The 27,786-nt window shown below is 40.0% G+C and overlaps 1 protein-coding gene across 2 annotated transcripts in view; it reads right to left on the bottom strand.

The window, feature by feature from the left end:
• IL16 (interleukin 16) overlaps positions 1 to 27,786 on the bottom strand; it is a 136,586-nt gene that overhangs the window by 43,898 nt on the left and 64,902 nt on the right. For both annotated transcript variants that reach the window (XM_025390532.1, XM_025390533.1), the window contains exon 3: positions 3,633 to 3,741. In XM_025390532.1, the coding sequence (XP_025246317.1) occupies positions 3,633 to 3,741 (109 nt within the window). The remainder of the gene's footprint in view (positions 1 to 3,632; positions 3,742 to 27,786) is intronic.

The raw sequence follows: 27,786 nt of genomic DNA, 5'->3' as shown, positions 1-27,786 counted from the left end.
AGTGCCCACTGCTGCCCACTGTTTCTGAACATTGCTTGTTGATGCATTCCAGCCAACTAGGAAATGTATCAAAATTATCATCTCTATTGGGGGAAGTTTAAACCAGTTAAGTGTAGAGTGTTGAGTGAGTTAATTGAAAAGCGGTTATTACAACCTAATGCAAAAAGCAAAGCAAAATAGTTTTTGAAAGGGGAGCTATATATGGTCATGATTATATACAAAAAAGCTGTATTTAGAGCTATATATTGTCATGAGTTTATAATTTAAAGTTATGTTGAATTACAAAATGGAAAAATCCATGGAAAAGGGATGAATAATACCAAGCTAACTTCCTCATCTTTCATGAGGGGGACAATTTGGAAAATGTTATGTCAGGTATTAATTAATTGATTCAACTTAATTGGGTAATTAATTAAAACTTAAAGGAAATCAGAAGTAGAGACAAAAATTAACTAAACCTTTCAAAATCATTATAGCAAGAGGCCAAGAACAAACAAATGACAAGGAACCATCAAAATAAAAAGCATAAAAAGAGCTAAGTAAAAATAAATGTGATCTACAGCACTGATTTCAACTATCTGAGCATCTTTTCTTTTTTTAAAACAGAGTTTCGCTCTTGTTGCCCAGGCTAGAGTGCAGTTGGACAATCTCGGCTCACCACAACCTCTGCCTCCCAGGTTTAAGTGATTCTCCTGCCTCAGCCTCCTGAGTAGCTGGGATTCAGGCATGTGCCACCACGCCCGACTAATTTTGTATTTTTAGTAGAGACAGGGTTTCTCCATGTTGGTCAGGCTGGTCTCGAACTCCTGACTTCAGGTGACCTGTCCACCTAGGCCTCCCAAAGTGCTGAGATTACAGGTGTGAGCCGCCTCGCCCGGCCTCGAGCTTCTCTTCTTAAAAAAATTGCCAAATTTGCTTTCAAGGACCTAACTGCATATCATTTGCATGAGATTAACAAAGCAAACAAAAAAGGCAAAGTAAAAAGAACTGATTATAAATAAGTGATGCTAGGATCATTCTCTATTCATTTAGAAAAAAAAATCTACCTAGATTCTTACATCATATTAAACACCAAAAATAAATTACAGATAATACAGTAAATTTGAGGGAAAAAAGATAAATCATTTACAAATTAGAAGAATATATAATCACAGACTTAATAGTTATCTGAATGTGGAAGTAACTTTCACATTAGAAAAGAAAAGATCAGGAAACTTGATTACATAAAGATTAAAACCTTAATGTTAAAAAATTAAAATAAAACAACAAACTGGAGAGAGTATTTTCAACAAGTATGATGCCAAATATTAATTTAACCAAGAGGCTTTTTATAAATTAATGATAAAAGATGATTATTCCAATAAAGAACCGGCAAACTCACCAAAAACAAAATAAATAAATGAAGGAATGTTTAACTTCACCTTTATGAAGAGGTACTCTTTTAGGAGGGCAGGACAGGCTCTCACTCTGTTGTCCAGACCAGAGTGCCGTGACACAATCATGGCTCACTGCAGCCTCAACCTCCCGTGCTCAAGGGATCCTCCTACCTCAGCCTCCCGAGTAGCTGGGACCTCAGGTATGAGCCATCATGCCTGGTGGGTTTTCTTTTTTAAAAAAAAATTTTGTAGAGGTGTGGTCTCACTATATTGTCCAGGCTGATCTCAAACTCCTGGGTTCAAGCGATCCTCCCGCCTTGACCTCCCAAAGGGCTAGAATTACAGGCATAAGCTGTGGCACCCAGCCTAGGTACTTTTTGTTCATCTATTTTTATCAGCGCATCAATCAGGGTTTGGGAAGAAACAAAAGGCACACTCAGTTGGGATTCTGAGAATTGGGTAAAGGAGCCAGACACAGAGGGACGGGAAGGGTTAGAAAAATAACAAGGCCTATTGAGGTACCAGATGCTGTTACCACCCCAGGCTTGAAGGAGTAAGGTGAGGAAAATAGTGTTACCAGAGCCCGGTGGGCACTGGAACCGACAGGCCACCCTGACACAATTTATTGTCACAGCACCAAGGTAGGGGGAGCAGGGGAAGAAACACCCTGGTGGCTGTCTGCCCCCTGCCAGTCCTCCATGGATGCCTGCCATTGACTGAGCTCAATCAGAAGCCAGAAAACCAGGGAGCCCTGGGGATGCCAGGGAGCCAGGGAGCTCTAAGGGGGTCAGCTCCCGGGGGGCAAGTGGGCCTGGCTTCAGGGGCACGTGGCCTGCACAGTCACCTGGGGCCCTGTGATTGAAGAATCCCAACTTAGTTCAAAGATTTTCTTCTACTTTTTTGAAACTATTCATATTTTTTAACAGCAATCCTGCATTTTCATTTTACACTGAGCCCTACCAATTGTATAGCTGGTCTTGGGTGCAAAACAAAACAGTAAAAAAGCAAAGAATGGGTGAGGAAGAAAGGGAAAGGAGAAATACCTGTAAATCTGTAAATCACTGTAAAGCAAATATTTATTAAAAATCATAATCCTATGTGGGCTATGATTGAAGAAATAGGTATTCATGTACATTATTGAAAGAATAGTAGCTACAGAAATTTGGCAATACAGATAAAAAGCCTTAAACTACATCTACCGTTTGACCCCAAATTCCATTTCTAGAAAATTATGCTAGAATAAGTAAAAATTTATGATTAAAAAGCAAGTAACTTTTAAAAAATATTTTTATTTCCAATAATAGGAAATCACTAAGGATGGTGCATCGTACAGCAGAATAATATGAGACTTAGAGATTCTAAGGGACTTGCCCAAGACTACATAGGTCACTAGTTCTGGAAGCAGGACCCAGATCCAACTGCCTTAGCTCCCAAATGTGAGCTCTTAACCAGGCCACTGCCTTCTGTATTTTCTTTGAAAGATCATCACAAACTCAGACAAAATCTCATGTACACATTCATCAACTTGATTAGGCTAGTGAAAACCTGACAATGACTTAAATACCTAATAACAGGGATTTGGTTAAGTAGATTTTATAAATATCTAATAATAGGGAGTTGGTTAACTAGATTTCATAAATTCATACAATAAAATACCATGGATCCACTATAAAATGGTGTTTTCAAAAGAGTTTCTGATGACATGAAATAGTTATATATAAATAAATGTGTGTGTGTGAAGTTTTTTATAGTATATATAAGCATAGAAGGGAAATAACTGAATATGTTAACATAGATGATCTCTAATATTAGGATTTGGTGTGATTTTAATTTCTTCAGGTTTTTCTATATTCTTGCATTCTTCATATTTTCTTGACTTTGTATTAGCACTCTTCTATTTTCAGCAAATAAAAATCATGAGATCTTCCAACCTCAACCTCCATCATATTGCAGCTGAGAGACAGAAGCCTTCCCAAGACCAAGGAGCATGTCAGGAGACAGAGCAGGAGTAAAGCCCAGTCTCTTCTTCCCCACACCCAGGTCTTTCCAGCATGATACTTGGAGCCAAGAGGAGAGCTGGCTAGACCACACAGAGCTCTGGCTAGCCAGAGCATGCACACACCATGAAGAAAGTGAGCAGACTCCAATGCCAGTTTAGTCCACCTGTACCAGAAGAGTTCCACCCTCCTCCTGATATTCCTGCTATCCAGGAGCAGCTGAACCCTGTTCCTGAAGACGTGTTGGGGAGACACTTACTGGTTGAGTTGCTGCGTGCCCTTTGGTGGCAGGCTTTAGGAAACAGGAAGTTACTACTTTGTGCTTCTAGTTTTCCAGGCTTTTCTCGAGAGGAAGCTGTGGAAGATTCCTGCAAAACAATTGCCGTCTTTTTATTCAGCAAGTTAGAATAGAAAACTGCTCAGCAAAATTGGATTTTGACACTGATCATAGAAGTACTCAGATTGTCTGTCTCCCCTACTACATGATAAGCACCATAAGAGCTGGGATTTAGAATCACCATCATCCTTTCACTCATAGACATACATTCATTTGTTTAATTACAAATATTGAATTAATAAATTACATTAATAATAAACTAATACGACACAAATTGAATGAATCCATCAGCTATTACATGTCAAGTTCTTTGTTAGACATTGTGCATACAGCTGTGACCAAGACAGACAAGGATGTTGATCTTGGGGAAAATGCATTTTAGTGAAAGACGACTGACAATAAACAAGCAAAGTAAAGGTGAAAGATAATTACAGAGAATGATAAGTGCTCTGAAGAAAAGAACTAGAGAGTGATGTGGATAGGGAGCCTGGCAGGTGTATTTGAGAGAGAAGGATCAAGCAAGTTACATTGTTCTGGCATACCTGGCACATAACAGGCACTTACAAATACTTGTTGAATGAATGTTATATGTTATATAAATGGATTTCTTAATATTGAACTATCCATGCATTATTAAGGGTATTATGATTTTGCTATATATATATATGTGTGTGTGTATATATATATTTATATATCTCTCCTCATCCTGGAATTTTAGGGATGGGTATAGGGATATGGGCCAATAATGAGGATGATGGTATTAATTATTTTATCTTTCTGAAACAGTTTTCTGATTGATTGTTATTCTATTAAATAACCTTGTTATCCACAATGATCTTGACTTAATTCTTGAGTTATATTGGTTTTATTACTCACTACCATAATCCTTGTGTGTGTGTGCGCACATGCTGTGTGTGTATATGCACAAATATATATATATATGGAGAGAAAGAGAGAAAGAGAGCAGGACAGGACAGGGTAGTGCTCTGTTGCCTGGCTGGAGTGCGATGGTATGATCTTGGCTCATTGCAGCCTCAAGCTCCTGGGCTCCAGAGATCCTCCCACTCAGCCTCCTGAGTACCTGTTACTACAGATGCATACTAGCATGCTCAGCTAGTTTTTGTATTTGTTTTGTAGAGACAGGGTTTCATGATGTTGCCCAGGCTGATCTCAAACTTCTGCGCTCAAGTGATCCTCCCAACTCAGCCTCCCAAAGTGTAAGGATTACAGGCATGAGTCATCACGCCCAGCCAATCAAATTTTCTTTGCTCTCTTTTTATACTAATAATTTAGAAAAATATTTTATAGTATTGAGTATGTAAGCAGTATATTAAACAACATACTTGGACTCATTGCCATACCAGGGTCAGTAAGGAAACAGAAAATATGACTCTCCCTCATCTAAGACAAGATTTTGAGACAACTTTTACTTTCTTCCCTCTCCTCATCCTGAGATTTTAGGGATGGGTATAGGGATAGAAACTGATAATGAGGATGATGGTATTAATTACTTTATTTCTCTTCCTGAAGCTGTTTTCTGATTATTCCATTTTGTAACTTTGTTAGCCACAATGATCTTCACTTAATTCTTGATTTATATTGGTTTTGTTACTCTACCATAATTCTTGCGTGTGTGTGCACATGCTATGTGTGTGCGTCTGTGTGTGTGTAGTTTCTTTCAGGAAAGCTCTCTGAATATCTGCATGGCTAGGAATGTCTTTCTGTGGTTGTCAAATGTGAATGATTGGCTGGGTATAGAATCTTTGGATATTGGTTACTCAGCCTGGAAACTAGATGGCTTAAATGCTTTCTGGGACTTAGTGATTCAGGGTACAGTTTGTTGGAGACACGGATGCTCTATTATAACTCTATCCTAACTGACTTAACTGCGTTTCTTAGAAGCCAGGCTTAGCAATGCCTGGTTAATTTCATGTGCCAAGGGTTTGCAGACCCCAGCACCTGGTGCATTTTCCAGAGCAGAGGGAGGATCTATGCTTGCCTCTTGCTATGTCCCAAATAACCCACCCTCAGCTCCAGCCCCTGCCACTGTGAGCTGGTAGGTATTGAGGGGCTCTGCTGGAATCTGTCTCCCTCATTCCCTTGGCTTTTCTGTCTTATGTGGTCAATGGCAGGCTAATGAGCCCTTCCCTCAATCCAATCTCACCTGCACTTTGTCGTGCAGAAAGTTCTCATGAGTTTCAGAATGTGTGGGCCCTTTTCCATGGTTTCCTGTTTCTGACATGCATTTCTCCCTATTTGTATATTCCTTTTGAATTTTGATAGAAATTTCTAACAGTTGGAGGAGTTAATCAAGTGTACTCTGTCGCCATCTGGAGCCAGAAGTCCACTCAGTGTTTTTGAAAAAGATTGTTTCCAGTTCTGACACAAGGGGATCCTGCAAGAAACCACATGTGAATTCCCTTTTATTTCTTATGCAAGTCAATGTTTAAAACTAGAGAACCCATCCTGAAGGACTCCTTTTCAGCAGCAGATGGTGCTACATTAACTTGGACAAAATTACCTTCTCTAACCAGGCTAACCAGGGAATTCTTTTAAAGGGGAGAAAGCAGTGACTATATAGAAAGTAGTTGAGTTCAGTTGAATTCTTGAGATTCTGTATTGTCAGAATTTAGCATAATGACTAGTTCTCTGAATTCAATGCTTCATAAAACACAATATTCAAAAGATATTTCTTAGTTACAATAGATTGACAAGTTAATGTCCTGATTCTGATTTCATGACCTCCCTCTGGCATTATTTTCACTTCTTTATGCAATCCAGTGAGACTATGAAAGTAAAAAATAGAATGTGATTTTATTAACATTTTAGGGTCCATTGAGCATAAGAAAGCCTGGTAAAACAGTCAATTGGTCTACTTATCCATGGGTAGCAAGCCCTATGTGCAAAGGATCTTTGAAATGGATATTTTATCTCAAATATCTAGCCACATGAGCGTAAATAAGTAAATGATGTATACACAATACATGCAATACTAAGCACCTTTAAAAATGTTTGTAAACAGGCCGGACATGGTGGCTCACACCTGTAATCCCCACACTTTGGGAGACCAAAGTGGGGGGAATCACTGGAGCTCAGGAGTTCAAGGAGTTCAAGACCACCCTGGCCAACGTGGCAAAAACCACCCCGTCTCTACTAAAAATATAAAAAAACTAGCTGGCATGGTGGTATGCACCTGTAGTCACAGCTACTTGTGAGGCTGAGGCAGGAGAATCACATAAACCTGGGAGACAGAGATTGCAGTGAACCAAGATCCTGCCACTGTATGGATCTGCCTGGATGAAAGAGCGAGACTCAGTCTCAAAAAAAAAAAAAAAAACAGTTTGTAAAGAGTTGTGACATAGATATACCTGTGTTATCAAAGTACGTTAAAAAAAAAAAAAGATACTCTCTAATGATGATGACGACTGACTACAATCATGTAAAATATACATGGGAAAGGGGCTGGAAATAAATATACCAAAACAGTGACACTCATTCATTCAACAAATGTCCATTAAGCGCTTACTCTGTACCAGGCACTGTTCCAAGTACTGAGGATGTGACAGCAGATATTAAACACAAGGTCCTGCTCTCATGAATTAGCAAGAATGTGTTTGGGTGATGGGATTATGGATACTATTTTTTTCACATCTTTCTGTATTTTCTATATTTTCCATAGTGAGTATATACTACTTTTAGAATCAAACCAAAAATAAATGATTACTTTTACATTTCTTTCTTTTTTTTTTTTATTATACTTTAAGTTCTAGGGTACATGTGCACAACGTGCAGGTTTGTTACATATGTATACATGTGCCATGTTTGTGTGCTGCACCCATTAACTCGTCATTTACATTAGGTATATCTCCTAATGCTATCCCGTCCCCCATCCCCTCCCCACAATAGGACCTGGTGTGTGATGTTCCCCTTCCTGTGTCCAAGTGATCTCATTGTTCATTTCCCACCTATGAGTGAGAACATGTGGTATTTGGTTTTCTGTTCTTGCGATAGTTTGCTGAGAATGATGGTTTCCAGCTGCATCCATGTCCCCACAAAGGACACGAACTCATCCTTTTTCATGGCTGCATAGTATTCCGTCATGTATATGTGCCACATTTTCTTTTTTTTTTTAAATTTATTTATTATTATTATATTTTAAGTTGTAGGGTACATGTGCATAACGTGCAGGTTTGTTACATATGTATACTTGTGCCATGTTGGTGTGCTGCACCCATCAACTCGTCATTTACATCAGGATATGTGCCACATTTTCTTAATCCAGTCTGTTACTCATGGACATTTGGGTTGATTCCAAGTCTTTGCTATTGTGAATAGTGCCACAGTAAACATATGTGTGCATGTGTCTTTATAGCAGCATGACTTATAATCCCTTGGGTATACACCCAGGAATGGGATGGCTGGGTCAAATGGTATTTCTAGTTCTAGATCCTTGAGAAATCGCCACACTGTCTTCCACAATGGTTGAACTAGTTTACAGTCCCACCAACAGTGTAAAAGTGTTCCTATTTCTCCACATCCTCTCCAGCACCTGTTGTTTCCTGATTTTTTAATGATCGCCATTCTAACTGGTGTGAGATGGTATTTCATTGTGGTTTTGATTTGCATTTCTCTGAGGCGAGTGATGATGAGCATTTTTTCATGTGTCTGTTGGCTGTATGAATGTCTTCTTTTGAGAAGTGTCTGTTCATATAACCTTTGCCCACTTTTTGATGGGGTTGTTTTTTTCTTGTAAATTTGATTGAGTTCTTTGCAGGTTCTGGATATTAGCCCTTTGTCAGATGAATAGATTGCAAAAATTTTCTCCCATTCTGTAGGTTGCCTGTTCACTCTGATGGTAATTTCTTTTGCTGTGCAGAAGCTCTTTAGTTTAATTAGATCCCATTTGTCAATTTTGGCTTTTGTTGCCGTTGCTTTTGGTGTTTTAGACATGAAGCTCTTACCCATGCCTATGTCCTGAATGGTATTACCTAGGTTTTCTTCTAGGGTTTTTATGGTTTTAGGTCTAACATTTAAGTCTCTAATCCATCTTGAATTAATTTTCATATATGGAGTAAGGAAAGGATCCAGTTTCAGCTTTCTACTTATGGCTAACCAATTTTCCCAGCAGCATTTATTAAACAGGGAATCCTTTCCCCATTTCTTGTTTTTGTCAGGTTTGTCAAAGATCAGTTGGCTGTAGATGTGTGGTATTATTTCTGAGGGCTCTCTTCTGTTCCATTAGTCTATATCTCTGTTTTGGTACCAGTACCATGCTGTTTTGGTTACTGTAGCCTTGTAGTATAGTTTGAAGTCAGGTAGCATGATGCCTCCAGCTTTGTTCTTTTGGCTTAGGATTGTCTTGGCAATGCAGGCTCTTTTTTGGTTCCATATGAACTTTAAAGCAGTTTTTTCTAATTCTGTGAAGAAAGTCATTGGTAGCTTAATGGGGATGGCATTGAATCTATAAATTACCTTGGGCAGTATGGCCATTTTCACAATATTGATACTTGGTATCCACGAGCATGGTATGTTCTTCCATTTGTTTGTGTCCTCTATTATTTCACTGAGCAGTGGTTCGTAGTTCTCCTTGAAGAGGTCCTTCACATCCCTCGTAAGTTCGATTCCTAGGCATTTTATTCTCTTTGAAGCAATTGTGAATGGAAGTTCATTCATGATTTGGCTCTCTGTTTGTCTGTTACTGGTGTATAAGACTGCTTGTGATTTTTGCACATTGATTTTGTATCCTGAGATTTGCTGAAGTTGCTTATCAGCTTAAGGAGATTTTGGGCTGAGACAATGGGGTTTTCTAAATATACAATCATGTCATCTGCAAACAGGGACAATTTGACTTCTTCTTTTCCTAACTGAATACCCTTTATTTCTTTCTCTTGCCTGATTGCCCTAGCCAGAACTTCCAACACTATGTTGACTAGGAGTGGTGAGAGAGGGTATCCCTGTCTTGTGCCAGTTTTCAAAGGCAATGCTTCCAGTTTTTGCCCATTCAGTATGATATTGGCTGTGGGTTTGTCATAAATAGCTCTTATTATTTTGAGATATGTTCCATCAATACCGAATTTATTGAGAGTTTTTAGCATGAAGGGCTGTTGAATTTTGTCAAAGGCCTTTTCTGCATCTATTGAGATCATCATGTGGTTTTTGTCTTTGGTTCTGTTTATATGCTGGATTACATTTACTGATTTGCATATGTTGAACCAGCCTTGCATCCCAGAGATGAAGCCCACCTGATCATGGTGGATAAGCTTTTTGATGTGCTGCTGGATTCGATTTGCCAGTATTTTATTGAGGATTTTTGCATTGATGTTCATCAGGGATATTGGTCTAAAGTTCTCTTTTTTTGTTGTATCTCTGCCAGGCTTTGGTATTAGGATGATGTTGGCCTCGTAAAATGAGTTAGGGAGGATTCCCTCTTTTTCTATGGACTGGAATAGTTTCAGAAGGAATGGTACCAACTCCTCCTTGTACCTCTGGTAGAATTCAGCTGTGAAATTCGTCTGGTCCTGGACTTTTTTCGGTTGGTAGGCTATTAATTATTGCCTCAATTTCAGAGCCTGCTATTGGTCTATTCAGGGATTCAACTTCTTCCTGGTTTAGTCTTGGGAGAGTGTAAGTGTCCAGGAAATTATCCATTTCTTCCAGGTTTTCTAGTTTATTTGTGTAGAGGTGTTTATAGTATTCTCTGATGGTAGTTTGTATTTCTGTGGGGTTGGTGGTGATATCCCCTTTATCATTTTTTATTGCATCTATTTGATTCTTCTCTCTTTTCTTCCTTATTAGTCTTGCTAGTGGTCTATCAATTTTGTTATCTTTTCAAAAAACCAGCTCCCGGATTCATTGATTTTTTTGAAGGGTTTTTTGTGTCTCTATCTCCTTCAGTTCTGCTCTGATCTTAGTTATTTCTTGCCTTCTGCTAGCTTTTGAATGTGTTTGCTCTTGCTTCTCTAGTTCTTTTAATTGTGATGTTAGGGTATCAATTTTAGATCTTTCCTGCTTTCTCTTGTGGGCATTTAGTGCTATAAATTTCCCTCTACACACTGCTTTAAATGTGTCCCAGAGATTCTGGTATGTTGTATCTTTGTTCTCATCGGTTTCAAAGACCATCTTTATTTCTGTCTTCATTTTGTTATGTACCCAGTAGTCATTCAGGAGCAGGTTGTTCAATATCCATGTAGTTGAGCGGTTTTGATTGAGTTTCTTAGTCCTGAGTTCTAGTTTGATTGCACTGTGGTCTGACAGACAGTTTGTTATAATTTCTGCTCTTGTACATTTGCTGAGGAGTGCTTTACTTCCAACTATGTGGTCAATTTTGGAATAAGTGCAATGTGGTGCTGAGAAGAATGTATATTCTGTTGATTTGGGGTGGAGGGTTCTGTAGATGTCTATTAGGTCCACTTGGTGCAGAGTTGAGTTCAATTCCTGGATATCCTTGTTAACTTTCTGTCTCGTTGATCTGTCTAATGTTGACAGTGGGGTGTTAAAGTCTCCCATTATTATTGTATGGGAGTCTAAGTCTCTTTGTAACTCTCTAAGGACATGCTTTATGAATCTGAGTGCTCCTGTATTGGGTGCATATATATTTAGGATAGTTAGCTCTTCCTGATGAATTGATCTCTTTACCATTATGTAATGGCCTTCTTTGTCTCTTTTGACCTTTGACGGTTTAAAGTCTGTTTTATCAGAGACCAGGATTGCAATCCCTGCTTTTTTTTTATTTTCCATTTGCTTGATAGATCTTCCTCTATCCCTTTATTTTGAGCCTATGTGTGTCTCTGCATGTGAGATGGGTCTCCTGAATACAGCAAACTGATGGGTCTTGACTCTATCCAATTTACCAGTCTGTGTCTTTTAATTGAACAATTTAGTCCATTTACATTTAAGGTTAATATTGTTATGTGTGAACTTGATCCTGTCATTATGATATTAGCTGGTTATTTTGCTCATTAGTTGATGCAATTTCTTCCTAGCATCGATGGACTTTACATTTTGGCATGTTTTTGCAATGGCTATTGTTCCTTTCCATGTTTAGTGCTTCCTTCAGGATCTCTTGCAGGGCAGGCCGGGTGGTGACAAAATCTCTAAGCATTTGCTCGTCTGTAAAGGATTTTATTTCTCCTTCACTTATGAAACTTAGTTTGGCTGGATATGAAATTCTGGGTTGAAAATTCTTTTCTTTAAGAATGTTGAATATTGGCCCCCACTCTCTTCTGGCTTGGAGAGTTTCTGCCGAGAGATCTGCTGTTAGTCTGATGGGCTTCCCTTTGTGGGTAACCCGACCTTTCTCTCTAGCTGCCCTTAACATTTTTTACTTCATTTCAATTTTGGTTAATCTGACAATTTTGTGTCTTGGAGTTGTTCTTCTTGAGGAGTATCTTTGTGGCATTCTCTGTATTTCCTGAATTTGAATGTTGGCCTGCCTTACTAGGTAGGGAAAGTTCTCCTGGATGATATCCTGCAGAGTGTTTTCCAACTTGGTTCCATTTTCCCCTTCACTTTCAGGCACACCAATCAGATGTAGATTTGGTCTTTTCACGTAATCCCATATTTCTTGGAGGCTTTGTTCATTTATTTTTACTCTTTTTTCTCTACACTTCTCTTCTCGCTTCGTTTCATTCATTTGATCTTCAATCACTGATACTCTTTCTTCCAGTTGATCAAGTTGGTTACTGAAGCCTGTGCATTTGTCACGTAGTTCTCGTGTTATGGTTTTCATCTCTATCAGTTCTTTTAAGGACTTCTCTACATTAGTTATTCTAGTTAGCCATTCGTCAAATCTTTTTTCAAGGTTTTTAGTTTCTTTGCACTGGTTACATAGTTCCTCCTTTAGCTCTGAGAAGTTTGATAGACTGAAGCCTTCTTCTCTCAACTCATCAAAGTCATTCTCTGTCTGGCTTTGTTCAGTTGCTGGCAATGAGCTGCTTTCCTTTGGAGGGGGAGATGCACTCTGATTGTTTGAATTTCCAGCTTTTCTGCACTGCTTTTTCCCCATCTTTGTGGTTTTATCTGCCTTTGGTCTTTGATGATGGTGACGTACTGATGGGGTTTTGGTGTGGGTGTCCTTTCTGTTTGTTAGTTTTCCTTCTAACAGTCAGGGCACTCAGCTGCAGGTCTGTCGGAGTTTGCTTGAGGTTCACTCTAGACCCCGTTTGCCTGGGTATCAGCAGCAGAGGCTGCAGAAGATAGAATATTGCTGAACAGTGAGTGTTGCTGTCTGATTCTTGCTCTGGAAGCTTCGTCTCAGGGGTGTACCCAGCCATGTGAGGTGTGAGGTGTCAGTCTGCACCTAGTGGGGGATTTCTCCCAGTTAGGCTACTCAGGGGTCAGGGACCCACTTGAGCAGGCAGTCTGTCTGTTCTCAGATCTCAACCTCCGTGCTGGGAAATTCACTGCTCTCTTCAAAGCTATCAGACAGGGACATTTACCTATGCCGAGGTTTCTGCTGCTTTTTGTTTAGCTATGCCCTGTCCCCAGAGGTGGAGTCTACAGAGGCAGGCAGGCCTCCTTGAGTTGTGGTGGGCTCCACCCAATTCGAGCTTCCCGGGTGGTTTTGTTTACCTACTTAACCCTCAGCAATGGCAGGCGCCCCTCCCCCAGCCTGGCTGCCACTTTGCAGTTTTATCTCACACTGCTGTGCTAGCAGTGAGGAAGGCTCCATGGGCATGGGACCCTCTGGACCAGGTGTGGGATATAATCTCCTGGTGTGCTGTTTGCTAAGACCCTTGGTAAAGCACAGTATTAAGGTGGGAGTTACCCGATTTTCCAGGTGTTGTGTGTCTCAATTTCCTTTGGCTAGGAAAAAGAATTCCCTTCCCCCTTGTGCTTCCCAGGTGAGGCGATGCCTCACCCTGCTTCAGCTCTCACTGGTTGGGCTGCACCTGCAGACCAGCACCAACTGTCCGACATGCCCCAGTGAGATGAACCCAGTACCTCAGTTGAAAATGCAGAAATCACCCATCTTCTGTGTCGCTCATGCTGGGAGCTGGAGGCTGGAGCTGTTCCTATTCGGCCATCTTGGGCGTGCTCTACATTTATTTCAATTGTCACATTGGTAGACTTAAAGTCTGTTTATTTTTAAATGTCTTTCTTGTAATCCTCTTTGTAAGTCCTGAGTCCAAGGCACAACTTGGAAACTGCTTGGCCTGTAAAGCCAATTGATGCCAGGAGAATCACAGGAAGTGGAGCCTCTCCCTGCCCTGCCCACCAAGATTAGCTGTAAATACTTAATGCTTTCTCTGGGGGTTTCAATGTTGGCTATAGAAGGCCTTAACCAAAAGACACTGAACCAACTGGGTCCCCACTTGGGCCCTCAGTTCTCCACATTTCAGTGGCTCATTCTCTTCTTTCCATGGCACCTGGGAACAGCAATCTCAGTTTCCACATGCAGGGAGGTGTAGCCTCTTGTGCATGCACAAGGCTATGCAGATGAGTCCTTCTCCTTCCTTCACAAGTCTGTATCCTCCAACCAAAGTCATCTCAGACACAGATGACAGAAGGTTGTTCCCTTCCCACTGCCATGCAGCCAGTCTCTGAAGTAGCTGGAGGCTCCAGTAAGGTGTATCTAACTAGGCTATAATCAAGTTCTTCAATAGTTGTGTGAAATTGTTGTGCTTCACTTCAACATGGCTATGGTGTGAAGTGGCTCATTAAATGGCTACTATAGGAGAGAACAGAAATGTACTATCATGACCCAAGATGAGGTCTAAGTAGCAATTTTCTATCAAACACATATAAAACCATATGATTCCTAAAGGTTCCTGAAACAGAGGCAATGCACACATTTTTGGACCTTCTATTTTCTCGACACCAAAAGGGTCTAGTACTCATCTATACTCTGGGACTATTTCAAGTTATTGTTCAAGCTAAACGGTTTCTTCATCAGAAATGAGCAGTAGAGAAAGGGTCATGAGACTAGCAGCACTAACTCTCTCATGACTCTGAGCTTGTCAATTATCTGGGCTCAGTTTCCTCTTTAGTAAAGCTGGGGGGTGAACTAAACAATCTCCATAATCACTTTTAGCTCTTTACTTTTAATAGTAACTGATGGTTATGTTTAAAGGGCACCTCTTTCAAATGATCACGTGTCAGAACATCTTACATAAGAACAAAGCATCTGGTCTCTCTCTGGCAAGTATGTCCCGGGTGGAGAGGTTTCTCATCAAAGGAGTCTCTGGAGGAGCCCCGCGAACATCTACACAGTGTGACTCCCTCCCAGCACACAGAACAGAACTCTTCTGTTCCTGCTCTCAAGGTGGGGCTGCTCTCAGAGCTGAGGATTTGTCATCGAGGTCAGGGGCTGTCAAAATCATTTCTAAACACATTTTCTCTATTCTCATCAGAGACTGTGGCCCTGAGCAGCAGTTCTGTGGGTGATACACCCCATAATTACCTGGGTAGCAGTCTCTCCATCTGCCAGTCTCCATGGCGACTGAGTGGGAAATGGGGTCAACTGTCCAGAGAACTCTTTAAATATTTTTTCCGAAGTTAGGATTGGTCATGCAGCTGCTAGGGCTAAATAGTCAACTCCAAGAAATGGGGGAAAAAACAAAAACAGACAAGATGCAACCAGGGAAAGGACCCAGAATGAAGATGGAGAATTCTGGGGCATCGTGTCCTGCAAACAAGGTGATTCCAAAGCCTAAACAACTCCCCAAAGATTAAGACAATTCCATTGCTCTATTAGGAGTGTTTATTTTTCATGTAGCCAGCCCTGGCTGACATCACTGGCATTACTGACAGAAGCCTGATGCTTCTGGAGTTTGCTGACTGCATTCCCCTTCCATCCAAACCTTACTGTTTTCTCTTTGAACTGAGGTGCCATAGCTGCTCCAGTCTAAGGGAACCACAAAATAGAATTCAACTGTCCTCCTGATTGAGGCTTATTTCCTGTGGTTGAATTGATCATACAGCTAAAGGCTTTGATCCTCAAGTCATGAGAATAAACAAGTAGGCCCCAGCAGATTGGTTCTGGGATGGCCGCATGTCATGTGGGAGGATGAGGCCACAGACCTCCTGATATGGAGGGGATGGTTGGGAACCAGAAATCTAAAACTTCTCAAGTTCTTACTCTCCGACCCCTGCATGACTGTAGTTCCAAAGTCCTTATAATCTCACCTTCTCAACCTTCCCCAGCACACCCATTCCCACTGCTAATGGCATAGCTCAGGATATTTGTTTTAGATTGGACTATTATTAATACAATGCCCTAGGGGTCATAGAAGGACTATTTTAAAAATATATTTGACAAATGGTGCTGGGACAACCAGATATTCACATGCAAAAGAGTGAAGCTGGACTCCTTTCTCACACCATACACAAAAAGGACTTAAAAATATATCATAGATCTGTATGTGAGAGCCAAAACTATAAAAGTCTTAAAGAAAATATAGGAGTAAATCTTGGGTTGGGTTAGGGAGAGGCTTCTTCAATATGATACAAAAAGCACAGATGACAAAACACACATAAATGAGCTTCATCAAAATTTAAAACCTTTGTGCCTCAAAGGACACCATCAAGGAAGTGAAAAAACAACCTACAGAAATAGAGAAAATATTTGCAAATCATATATCTGATAAGGGACTTGTGTATCTAGAATATACCAAGGATGTTTACCACTCAAAAAGAAAAAGACAAAGAACCTAATTTTTTAAAATAGGCAAAAAATATGAATAGACATTTTTTTGAATGATATTCAAGAAGACTAGAAGCACATAAAAAGATATTCAACATCATTAGCCATCAAGGAAATGCAAATAAAAACCGCAATGAGATACCACTCGCACGCACTAGGATGGCTATGATCACACCCACTTCATACCTGCTAGTGGAAGGAGGATATGAGAAATTGGAACGCTCTTACATTGACGGTGGAAATGTAAAATGGAGCAGGGGGTTTGGAAAACAGTGTCAGCTTTTCAAGAAGTTAAATATAGAGTTACCATATGATCCAGCAGTTCCATTCCTAGGTATATACCCAAGGGAAATGAAAACATACAACCACATAAAAACTTGTACAAAAAAGTTCAAAGCAGCATAATATTCATGATATCCAAAACATATAAACAACCCGTGTCCATTAGCTGATAAGTGGATGAGTAAAATGTGGTATATCCACATAATGGAAGATTGCCAATTAAAATGAAAGAATTGATACATTAATACATTAAAATTAATGAGCTGATACATGCTACAACATGGATGAGTCTTGAAAACATTAAATGAAACGAAAGAAGCCAGTTATGAAAGACCACATATTGTGTAATTCTATTTATATTATGTCCAGAATAAGCAAATCTATAGACAGAAAGTGGATTAATGGGTAATTAGGGATCGGACAGGAGTGAGGGGTATAAGGAGTAACAGCTAATGGGTAGGAGGTTTCTTTTTCGGCGGACAAAAATGTTCTAAAATTAGACAGTGGTGTGGTTGTACAACTCTGTAAATATACTAAAAACCATTTAACATTACACTTTAAATGGCTTAATTGTGTGGTATGTGAGTTAATATCTTAATAAAGCCATTAAAAAATAGAATATTCACTCATCTATTCCTAATTTCCCTGGCTTTAATATTTTCTCCCTTAAATTCCTCTGCACCTTGTTGCCAGCATAATTTTATAAAAATGCAAATGCTGCCCATGAAACTTTCTGATTAAAACTAATGGCTTTGTCTTTCATGAATTCAAGACCAAATCCAAACCCCTTGGCATGTCATTCAACATCCCTCCTCTTCTGACACTACCCAGAGAGCCCCAAATCTCCACTGCACCTTGTTAGTCCACTTCCTACCAGTGGATCCTGGTATTTCCTGCTCTGTTTGTGTAGTTACCCATCCATTCTCCCCTTCATCCTTCTGGAATCAATTTATAATTGATTTACAGAACCTTTGTAGTGATGTTCCCAGACAAATAGTTGTCTCCTGAGAAAACCATGGACTTCTCCACCAACCAGACCCTAGGAAGGATTAAAATATCCATGGTTGTTTACAGTTGTTTTCAAACCTGATAGGACCAGTTTTTCATTGCTCTTCATCTTGACTCATCTTACATGTTTTTCCAAACACATTACAGAATTATGTTACTTAGTTAAGAAATTATTTCTGTTAATAATTTGGGAGAAGGTCCTCTTAAAAAACACTCTAGGTAATATTAAAATAATTGGTTATTTTTTTTCCAGAAACTGTCTATATTTTCATTTACTTAACAGAAATGACCCTCAGTAAAGTTTTCATTATGCTAGTTCCAGTGGGATTTTTGAAAGGAGTAAGCAAAGTAATATATGCAATGACTATCAAGGCCCTTAAGAATCTAGTTAGTCTACAAGTAGTGCCAAGCTATTTTCCAAATATTCCTCAGTGCTGTCACTTTCTTTTTATATTCTAGAAATTTATTATAGAAACTAACTGGACAAGGTACACAAAGATGTCTATACAAAGATATTCATCATCACATTGTTTGTAATAGAAAACATGGAGGGGGACGTTCAATTATAGGAGAATGATTAAGGTGTCATGACAGGAGACTTCCACGTCTGGTAGTATAGCGGATCCTTCTACTAAATAAAAGTAAAAGAGCCAAGGCGGGAGGATTGCTTGAGGCCAGGAGTTCAAGACCAATCTAGGCAACAAAGTGAGATCCATCTCTACAAAAAGTTTTTAAAAATTCTGCCAGTGTAGTGGTACAAGCCCATAGTACCAGCTACTTGGGAGGCTGAGGTGGGAGGATCACTTGATCCCAAGAGGTTGAGATTGCAGTGAGGTATAATCACACCACTGCATCCCAGCCTGGTCAACAGTGAGAACTCTGTCTCTAGAAACACAAAACCAAAAACAACAAGTAGAAGTGTTGCATGGGATGCAAATGTATCAACAAAATAGCAAATGGGTAAGGAATACCTGGAGGCCAAAAAGTAAATAAAAGCTGTACCACAGCTTTTCTGAGAAACAAGCAGAGCCCAGAAGCTGGAGGTTGCTCTGAGATAATTTGATGAACTGGTTTAACTTGAACTTTGTCTTTCATAGCCTTATGGGATATTGGGAACAGAAGAGAAATACCAGTTCCTTCCTGGGAAGGAGAGTTTAACAGGATACTTCTCTTGGATAAAAAGGGAGTCCCAAAGGATTGTATCTTTATTTTAAGTTTGAACTGGAAATAAATCAATCCCCTCCCTCAGGAAATGCATGAAAACAATTAATCTGGAAACGACCCTGAATGGAAGGAGGAAAATCTTCCCCTCAGAGGAGTAATAATTACCAGACGGCTTTTGCAAGAGTTGGCAACCCTAATTAATACATATGGACATCTTTTTAAAACCTCTAGATAAGAATTTAGTTTAAAGTGATTCCAGCCTGGTGTGCCCCACTACCTGGCAGAAACAAATTTGAATCTTCTCTGCAGGAATCAGCTTTGACTTCAGTCATAAAACTGCCCCACAAAATGAGCTGTCACAGAAAAAAAAAAATCAAAACAAAACAAAACATAAGATAAAACACACATTCAAACAAAGTCCTAGGTCAAGTGTGGTGGCTCCCACCTGTAATTGTAGCACTTTGAGAGGCTGAGGTGGGCAGATCACTTGAGGCCAAGAGTTTGAGACAACCTGACCAACATGATGAAGCCCCATCTCTACTTAAAATAAAAAAGAAATAAACTTAGCCGGGTGTGATGGCTCATGCCTGTAATCCCAGCTACTCATGAGGCTGAGGCATGATACTCACTTGAACTCAGGAGGCAGAGGTTGCAGTGAGCCGAGATCATGCCACTGCACTCCAGCCTGGGCGACAGAGCAAGACTTTGTCTCAAAACAAAAAACAAGGTTCTAAGAGATAGAACTACAGGGAGCAACACACCATAATCAGACCGGTGAACACTTCCAGTTATGGAGTGAGAAGACACAGTATACAAAATAAACATATTTAATATTTTTAAAACAAAAAAAGAAGTGACTGAGAAATTTAAGAAGAGAGAAAATAAGGTTTCCCAGCCAACTTGAAAAAGAAGCACAGAAGGGGGCGGAGCAAGATGGCCGAATAGGAGCAGCTCCAGTCTTCAACTCCCAGCACCAGCGACACAGAAGACCGGTGATTTCGGCATTTTCAACTGAGGTACTGGGTTCATCTCACTGGGGAGTGCCGGACGATCGGTACTGGTCAGCTGCTGCAGCCCGACCAGCGAGAGCTGAAGCAGGGCGAGGCATTGCCTCACCTGAGAAGCGCAAGGGGGAAGGGAATCCCTTTTCCTAGCCAGGGGAACTGAGACACACAACACCTGGAGAATCGGGTAACTCCCACCCCAATACTGCGCTTTGAGCAAACAGGCACACCAGGAGATCATATCCCACACCTGGCCGGGAGGGTCCCACACCCACGGAGCCTCCCTCATTGCTATTACAGCAGTCTGTGATCTACCGGCAAGGCAGCAGCGAGGCTGGGGGAGGGGCGCCCGCCATTGCTGAGGCTTAAGTAGGTAAACAAAGCTGCTGGGAAGCTCGAACTGGGTGGAGCTCACAGCAGCTCAAGGAAACCTGCCTGTCTCTGTAGACTCCACCTCTGGGGGCAGGGCACAGAAAACAATAACAAAGCAGCAGACACCTCTGCAGACGCAAACGACTCTGTCTGACAGCTTTGAAGAGAGCAGTGGATCTCCCAACACGGAGGTTGAGATCTGAGAAGGGACAGACTCCCTGCTCAAGCGGGTCCCTGACCCCTGAGTAGCCTAACTGGGAGACATCCCCCACTAGGGGCAGTCTGACACCCCACACCTCACAGGGTGGAGTACACCCCTGAGAGGAAGCTTCCAAAGCAAGAATCAGACAGGTACACTTGCTGTTCAGAAATATTCTATCTTCTGCAGCCTCTGCTGCTGTTACCCAGGCAAACAGGGTCTAGAGTGGACCTCAAGCAATCTCCAACAGACCTACAGCTGAGGGTCCTGACTGTTAGAAGGAAAACTATCAAACAGGAAGGACACCTACACCAAAACCCCATCAGTACATCACCATCATCAAAGACCAGAGGCAGATAAAACCACAAAGATGGGGAAAAAGCAGGGCAGAAAAGCTGGAAATTCAAAAAACAAGAGCGCATCTCCCCCGGCAAAGGAGCGCAGCTCATCGCCAGCAACGGATCAAAGCTGGACGGAGAATGACTTTGACGAGATGAGAGAAGAAGGCTTCAGTCCATCAAATTTCTCAGAGCTAAAGGAGGAATTACGTACCCAGCGCAAAGAAACTAAAAATCTTGAAAAAAAAGTGGAAGAATTGACGGCTAGACTAATTAAGGCAGAGAAGGTCATAAACGAAATGAAAGAGATGAAAACCATGACACGAGAAATACGTGACAAATGCACAAGCTTCAGTAACCGACTCGATCAACTGGAAGAAAGAGTATCAGCAATTGAGGATCAAATGAATGAAATGAAGCGAGAAGAGAAACCAAAAGAAAAAAGAAGAAAAAGAAATGAACAAAGCCTGCAAGAAGTATGGGATTATGTAAAAAGACCAAATCTACGTCTGATTGGGGTGCCTGAAAGTGAGGGGGAAAATGGAACCAAGTTGGAAAACACTCTTCAGGATATCATCCAGGAGAACTTCCCCAACCTAGTAGGGCAGGCCAACATTCAAATCCAGGAAATACAGAGAACGCCACAAAGATACTCCTCGAGAAGAGCAACTCCAAGGCACATAATTGCCAGATTCACCAAAGTTGAAATGAAGGAAAAAATCTTAAGGGCAGCCAGAGAGAAAGGTCGGGTTACCCACAAAGGGAAGCCCATCAGACTCACAGCAGATCTCTCGGCAGAAACTCTCCAAGCCAGAAGAGAGTGGGGGCCAATATTCAACATTCTTAAAGAAAAGAATTTTAAACCCAGAATTTCATATCCAGCCAAACTAAGTTTCATAAGTGAAGGAGAAATAAAATCCTTTACAGATAAGCAAATGCTTAGAGATTTTGTCACCACTAGGCCTGCCTTACAAGAGACCCTGAAGGAAGCACTCAACATGGAAAGGAACAACCGGTACCAGCCATCTCAAAAACATGCCAAAATGTAAAGACCATCGAGGCTAGGAAGAAACTGCATCAACTAATGAGCAAAATAACCAGTTAATATCATAATGGCAGGATCAAGTTCACACATAACAATCTTAACCTTAAATGTAAATGGACTAAATGCTCCAATTAAGAGACACAGACTGGCAAACTGGATAAAGAGTCAAGACCCATCAGTCTGCTGTATTCAGGAGACCCATCTCACACGCAGAGACATACATAGGCTCAAAATAAAGGGATGGAGGAAGATTTACCAAGCAAATGGAGAACAAAAAAAAGCGGGGGTTGCAATGCTAGTCTCTGATAAAACAGACTTTAAACCATCAAAGATCAAAAGAGACAAAGAAGGCCATTACATAATGGTAAAGGGATCAATTCAACAGGAAGAGCTAACTATCCTAAATATATATGCACCCAATACAGGAGCACCCAGATTCATAAAGCAAGTCCTTAGAGACTTACAAAGAGACTTAGACTCCCATACAATAATAATGGGAGACTTCAACACCCCATTGTCAACATTAGACAGATCAACGAGACAGAAAGTTAACAAGGATATCCAGGAATTGAACTCATCTCTGCAGCAAGCAGACCTAATAGACATCTATAGAACTCTCCACCCCAAATCTACAGAATATACATTCTTCTCAGCACCACATCATACTTATTCCAAAATTGACCACGTAATTGGAAGTAAAGCACTCCTCAGCAAATGTACAAGAACAGAAATTATAACAAACTGTCTCTCAGACCACAGTGCAATCAAACTAGAACTCAGGACTAAGAAACTCAATCAAAACCGCTCAACTACATGGAAACTGAACAACCTGCTCCTGAATGACTACTGGGTACATAACGAAATGAAGGCAGAAATAAAGATGTTCTTTGAAACCAATGAGAACAAAGATACAACATACCAGAATCTCTGGGACACATTTAAAGCAGTGTGTAGAGGGAAATTTATAGCACTAAATGCCCACAAGAGAAAGCAGGAAAGATCTAAAATTGACACTCTAACATCGCAATTAAAAGAACTAGAGAAGCAAGAGCAAACACATTCGAAAGCTAGCAGAAGGCTAGAAATAACTAAGATCAGAGCAGAACTGAAGGAGATAGAGACACAAAAAACCCTCCAAAAAATCAATGAATCCAGGAGTTGGTTTTTTGAAAAGATCAACAAAATTGACAGACCACTAGCAAGACTAATAAAGAAGAAAAGAGAGAAGAATCAAATCGACGCAATTAAAAATGAAAAAGGGGATATCACCACCGACCCCACAGAAATACAAACTACCATCAGAGAATACTATAAACACCTCTACGCAAATAAACTGGAAAATCTAGAAGAAATGGATAATTTCCTGGACACTTACACTCTTCCAAGACTAAACCAGGAAGAAGTTGAATCCCTGAATAGACCAATAGCAGGCTCTGAAATTGAGGCAACAATTAATAGCCTACCAACCAAAAAAAGTCCAGGACCAGATGGATTCACAGCTGAATTCTACCAGGAGGAGTTGGTACCATTCCTTCTGAAACTATTCCAATCAATAGAAAAAGAGGGAATCCTCCCTAACTCATTTTATGAGGCCAACATCATCCTGATACCAAAGCCTGGCAGAGATACAACAAAAAAAGAGAATTTTAGACCAATATCCCTGATGAACATCGATGCAAAAATCCTCAATAAAATACTGGCAAACCGGATTCAGCAACACATCAAAAAGCTTATCCACCATGATCAAGTGGGCTTCATCCCTGGGATGCAAGGCTGGTTCAACATTCGCAAATCAATAAACATAATCCAGCATATAAACAGAACCAAAGTCAAGAACCACATGATTATTTCAATAGATGCAGAAAAGGCTTTTGACAAAATTCAACAGCCCTTCATGCTAAAAACGCTCAATAAATTCGGTATTGATGGAACGTACCTCAAAATCATAAGAGCTATTTATGACAAACCCACAGCCAATATCATACTGAATGGGCAAAAACTGGAAAAATTCCCTTTGAAAACTGGCACAAGACAGGGATGCCCTCTCTCACCACTCCTATTCAACATAGTGTTGGAAGTTCTGGCTAGGGCAATCAGGCAAGAGAAAGAAATCAAGGGTATTCAGTTAGGAAAAGAAGAAGTCAAATTGTCCCTCTTTGCAGATGACATGATTGTATATTTAGAAAACCCCATTGTCTCAGCCCAAAATCTCCTTAAGCTGATAAGCAACTTCAGCAAAGTCTCAGGATACAAAATTAATGTGCAAAAATCACAAGCATTCTTATACACTAGTAACAGACAAACAGAGAGCCAAATCATGAATGAACTTCCATTCACAATTGCTTCAAAGAGAATCAAATACCTAGGAATCCAACTTACAAGGGATGTAAAGGACCTCTTCAAGGAGAACTACAAACCACTGCTCAGTGAAATAAAAGAGGACACAAACAAATGGAAGAACATACCATGCTCATGGATAGGAAGAATCAATATCGTGAAAATGGCCATACTGCCCAAGGTAATTTATAGATTCAATGCCATCCCCATCAAGCTACCAATGAGTTTCTTCACAGAATTGGAAAAAACTGCTTTAAAGTTCATATGGAACCAAAAAAGAGCCCGCATCTCCAAGACAATCCTAAGTCAAAAGAACAAAGCTGGAGGCATCACGCTACCTGACTTCAAACTATACTACAAGGCTACAGTAACCAAAACAGCATGGTACTGGTACCAAAACAGAGATATAGACCAATGGAACAGAACAGAGTCCTCAGAAATAATACCACACATCTACAGCCATCTGATCTTTGACAAACCTGAGAGAAACAAGAAATGGGGAAAGGATTCCCTATTTAATAAATGGTGCTGGGAAAATTGGCTAGCCATAAGTAGAAAGCTGAAACTGGATCCTTTCCTTACTCCTTATACGAAAATTAATTCAAGATGGATTAGAGACTTAAATGTTAGACCTAATACCATAAAAATCCTAGAGGAAAATCTAGGTAGTACCATTCAGGACATAGGCATGGGCAAAGACTTCATGTCTAAAACACCAAAAGCAACGGCAGCAAAAGCCAAAATTGACAAATGGGATCTCATTAAACTAAAGAGCTTCTGCACAGCAAAAGAAACTACCATCAGAGTGAACAGGCACCCTACAGAATGGGAGAAAATTTTTGCAATCTACTCATCTGACAAAGGGCTAATATCCAGAACCTACAAAGAACTCCAACAAATTTACAAGAAAAAAACAAACAACCCCATCAAAAAGTGGGCAAAGGATATGAATAGACATTTCTCAAAAGAAGACATTCATACAGCCAACAAACACATGAAAAAATGCTCATCATCACTGGCCATCAGAGAAATGCAAATCAAAACCACAATGAGATACCATCTCACACCAGTTAGAATGGCGATCATTCAAAAGTCAGGAAACAACAGGTGCTGGAGAGGATGTGGAGAAATAGGAACACTTTTACACTGTTGGTGGGATTGTAAACTAGTTCAACCATTATGGAAAACAGTATGGCGATTCCTCAAGGATCTAGAACTAGATGTACCATATGACCCAGCCATCCCATTACTGGGTATATACCCAAAGGATTATAAATTATGCTGCTATAAAGACACATGCACACGTATGTTTATTGCAGCACTATTCACAATAGCAAAGACTTGGAATCAACCCAAATGTCCATCAGTGACAGATTGGATTAAGAAAATGTGGCATATATACACCATGGAATACTATGCAGCCATAAAAAAGGATGAGTTTGTGTCCTTTGTAGGGACATGGATGCAGCTGGAATCCATCATTCTTAGCAAACTATCACAAGAACAGAAAACCAAACACCGCATGTTCTCACTCATAGGTGGGAACTGAACAATGAGATCACTTGGACTCGGGAAGGGGAACATCACACACCGGGGCCTATCATGGGGAGGGGGGCGGGGGGAGGGATTGCATTGGGAGTTATACCTGATGTAAATGACGAGTTGATGGGTGCAGCACACCAACAAGGCACAAGTATACATATGTAACAAACCTGCACGTTATGCACATGTACCCTACAACTTACAGTATAATAATAATAAATAAATTTAAAAAAAAAAAAAAAAAAAAAAAAGAAAAAGAAGCACAAAATTTAAAGAGAAAATTATTCATATCAGGCTGGCGTGGTGGCTCATGCCTGTAATCCCAGCACTTTGGGAGGCTGAGGCGGGCGGATCACGAGGTCAGGAGATTGAGACCATCTGGCTAACACGGTGAAACCCTGTCTCTACTAAAAATACCAAAAATAATTAGCCGGGCATGGTGGCGGGAGCCTGTAGTCCCAGCTACTCAGGAGGCTGAGGCAGCAGAATGGCGTGAACCCAGGAGGCGGAGCTTGCAGTGAGCCGAGATCGTGCCACTACACTCCAGCCTGGGAGGGAAACTCTGTCTCAAAAAAAAAAAAAATTTATTCAAAATTAAATAGCTGGATGAAAAGTGTATTAGACAGTGTTAAAAAGAGGATGAAAGAATTGGAATACAGATCTGACAAAATACTCAGATGGCAACATAAAGAAAACATAAAAGAGAGGTAAAGAAACACGTAAGATACAGTGACAAAGCCTAACATCTAATCAGAGTTCCACAAGAAGGGAATAGGAATAATGAGGTAGAAGTATACTTCATGTAATTATTGAAAATCTTTCAGTCCTAAAGAAATGCATCAATTCATGAAAGAAACCCAACAAATTCCAAATAAGATAAATTCAAAAAGTATGCCTAGATAGTTCTTAGTGAAGCTGCAAAACACCAAAACATATAGATTTTAAAACAGCAGCCAAAGAGAAAAGACAGATTAACTTCAAAAGGTCAAAACTCAAACTTAAAGCTCACTTCTTAACAGCAATTGTATAAGTCAAATAGCAGTGTAATGATTAGTTCAGTGAAACCATCAACATAGAATTGTAAACCAGCTAAAATATCTTCAAAAATGAGTAAAATAAAGGTCTTTACAAACAGAAAAAAAAAAAAATCCCAAGGGAGTTTGCCACCAATATACTCTCACTAAAATAAATTCCAAAAATATTTTTTTCTTTAGAAAGAAGTCACCCAAGATGAAGGCCTGTGAGGCAAAGAATGATGATTAAAAGAAAGAGTTGATATTCAGGTAAATCTAAACAAAAAGTGACTGTCTGAAGTAATAATAATACGTTATGGTTTTACAAATAAAAATGGAACAATTTACCTGTTAACAAAAGGATATGAGCCAGGAAAACATACTATTGGGGTGAACATATTCAGTGGTTTTTCTGTTATTCAGGAAGAGGGTAAAAGTAAAAATTCATAAGTTTTACACTTTGAAAACCTTCATATACATGCCAAATTTTCTGAGTTCACCATAAAATCACAGAAATAGGTGGGGGTGCAGTGACTCATGTCTGTCTGTAATCCCAGCACTTTGGGATGCAGAAGTGGGCAGATCACTTGAGCTCAGGAGTTCAAGACCAGCCTGGGCAACATGGCAAAATCCCAACTCTACTAAAAATACAAAAATTAGCCAGGTGTGGTGGTGGGTGCCTGTAATCCCAGCCACTTGGGAGGCTGAGGCAGGAGAATCGCTTGAACCCAGGGGGTGGAGGTTGCCATGAATGGAGACTGCACCACTGCACTCCAGCCTGGGCAATAGAGTGAGACTCTTTCTCAAAAAAATGGAAAAAGAAAAAAAAAATCACAGAAATAGAATTAGAAACAGAATCAATAGAAGAGGAGAAAATGAATGAGAAAATACAATCAATAAAAAGACAAGAAAGCAGAGAATAAAACAGGGAAAATGGAATAAATATTAAACATGAAATAATTTCACATATAATTTAAGAGGTTAAATATAATTTTAAAGATAATTTTCAATAATTTTAAATATAATAATAAAAAATAATTTTAATGAGATTCATCTAAGAGGCAAAGATTGTCAAGATAGATTTATATTGTAAATCCAACCATAAAGCATTTAAGAAATATACAGGTAA

The sequence above is a fragment of the Theropithecus gelada genome, chromosome 7a (assembly GCF_003255815.1).
Source record: "Theropithecus gelada isolate Dixy chromosome 7a, Tgel_1.0, whole genome shotgun sequence".
NCBI classification, from domain to species: domain Eukaryota; kingdom Metazoa; phylum Chordata; class Mammalia; order Primates; family Cercopithecidae; genus Theropithecus; species Theropithecus gelada.
This window is presented reverse-complemented; position numbering and strand designations above follow the sequence as displayed.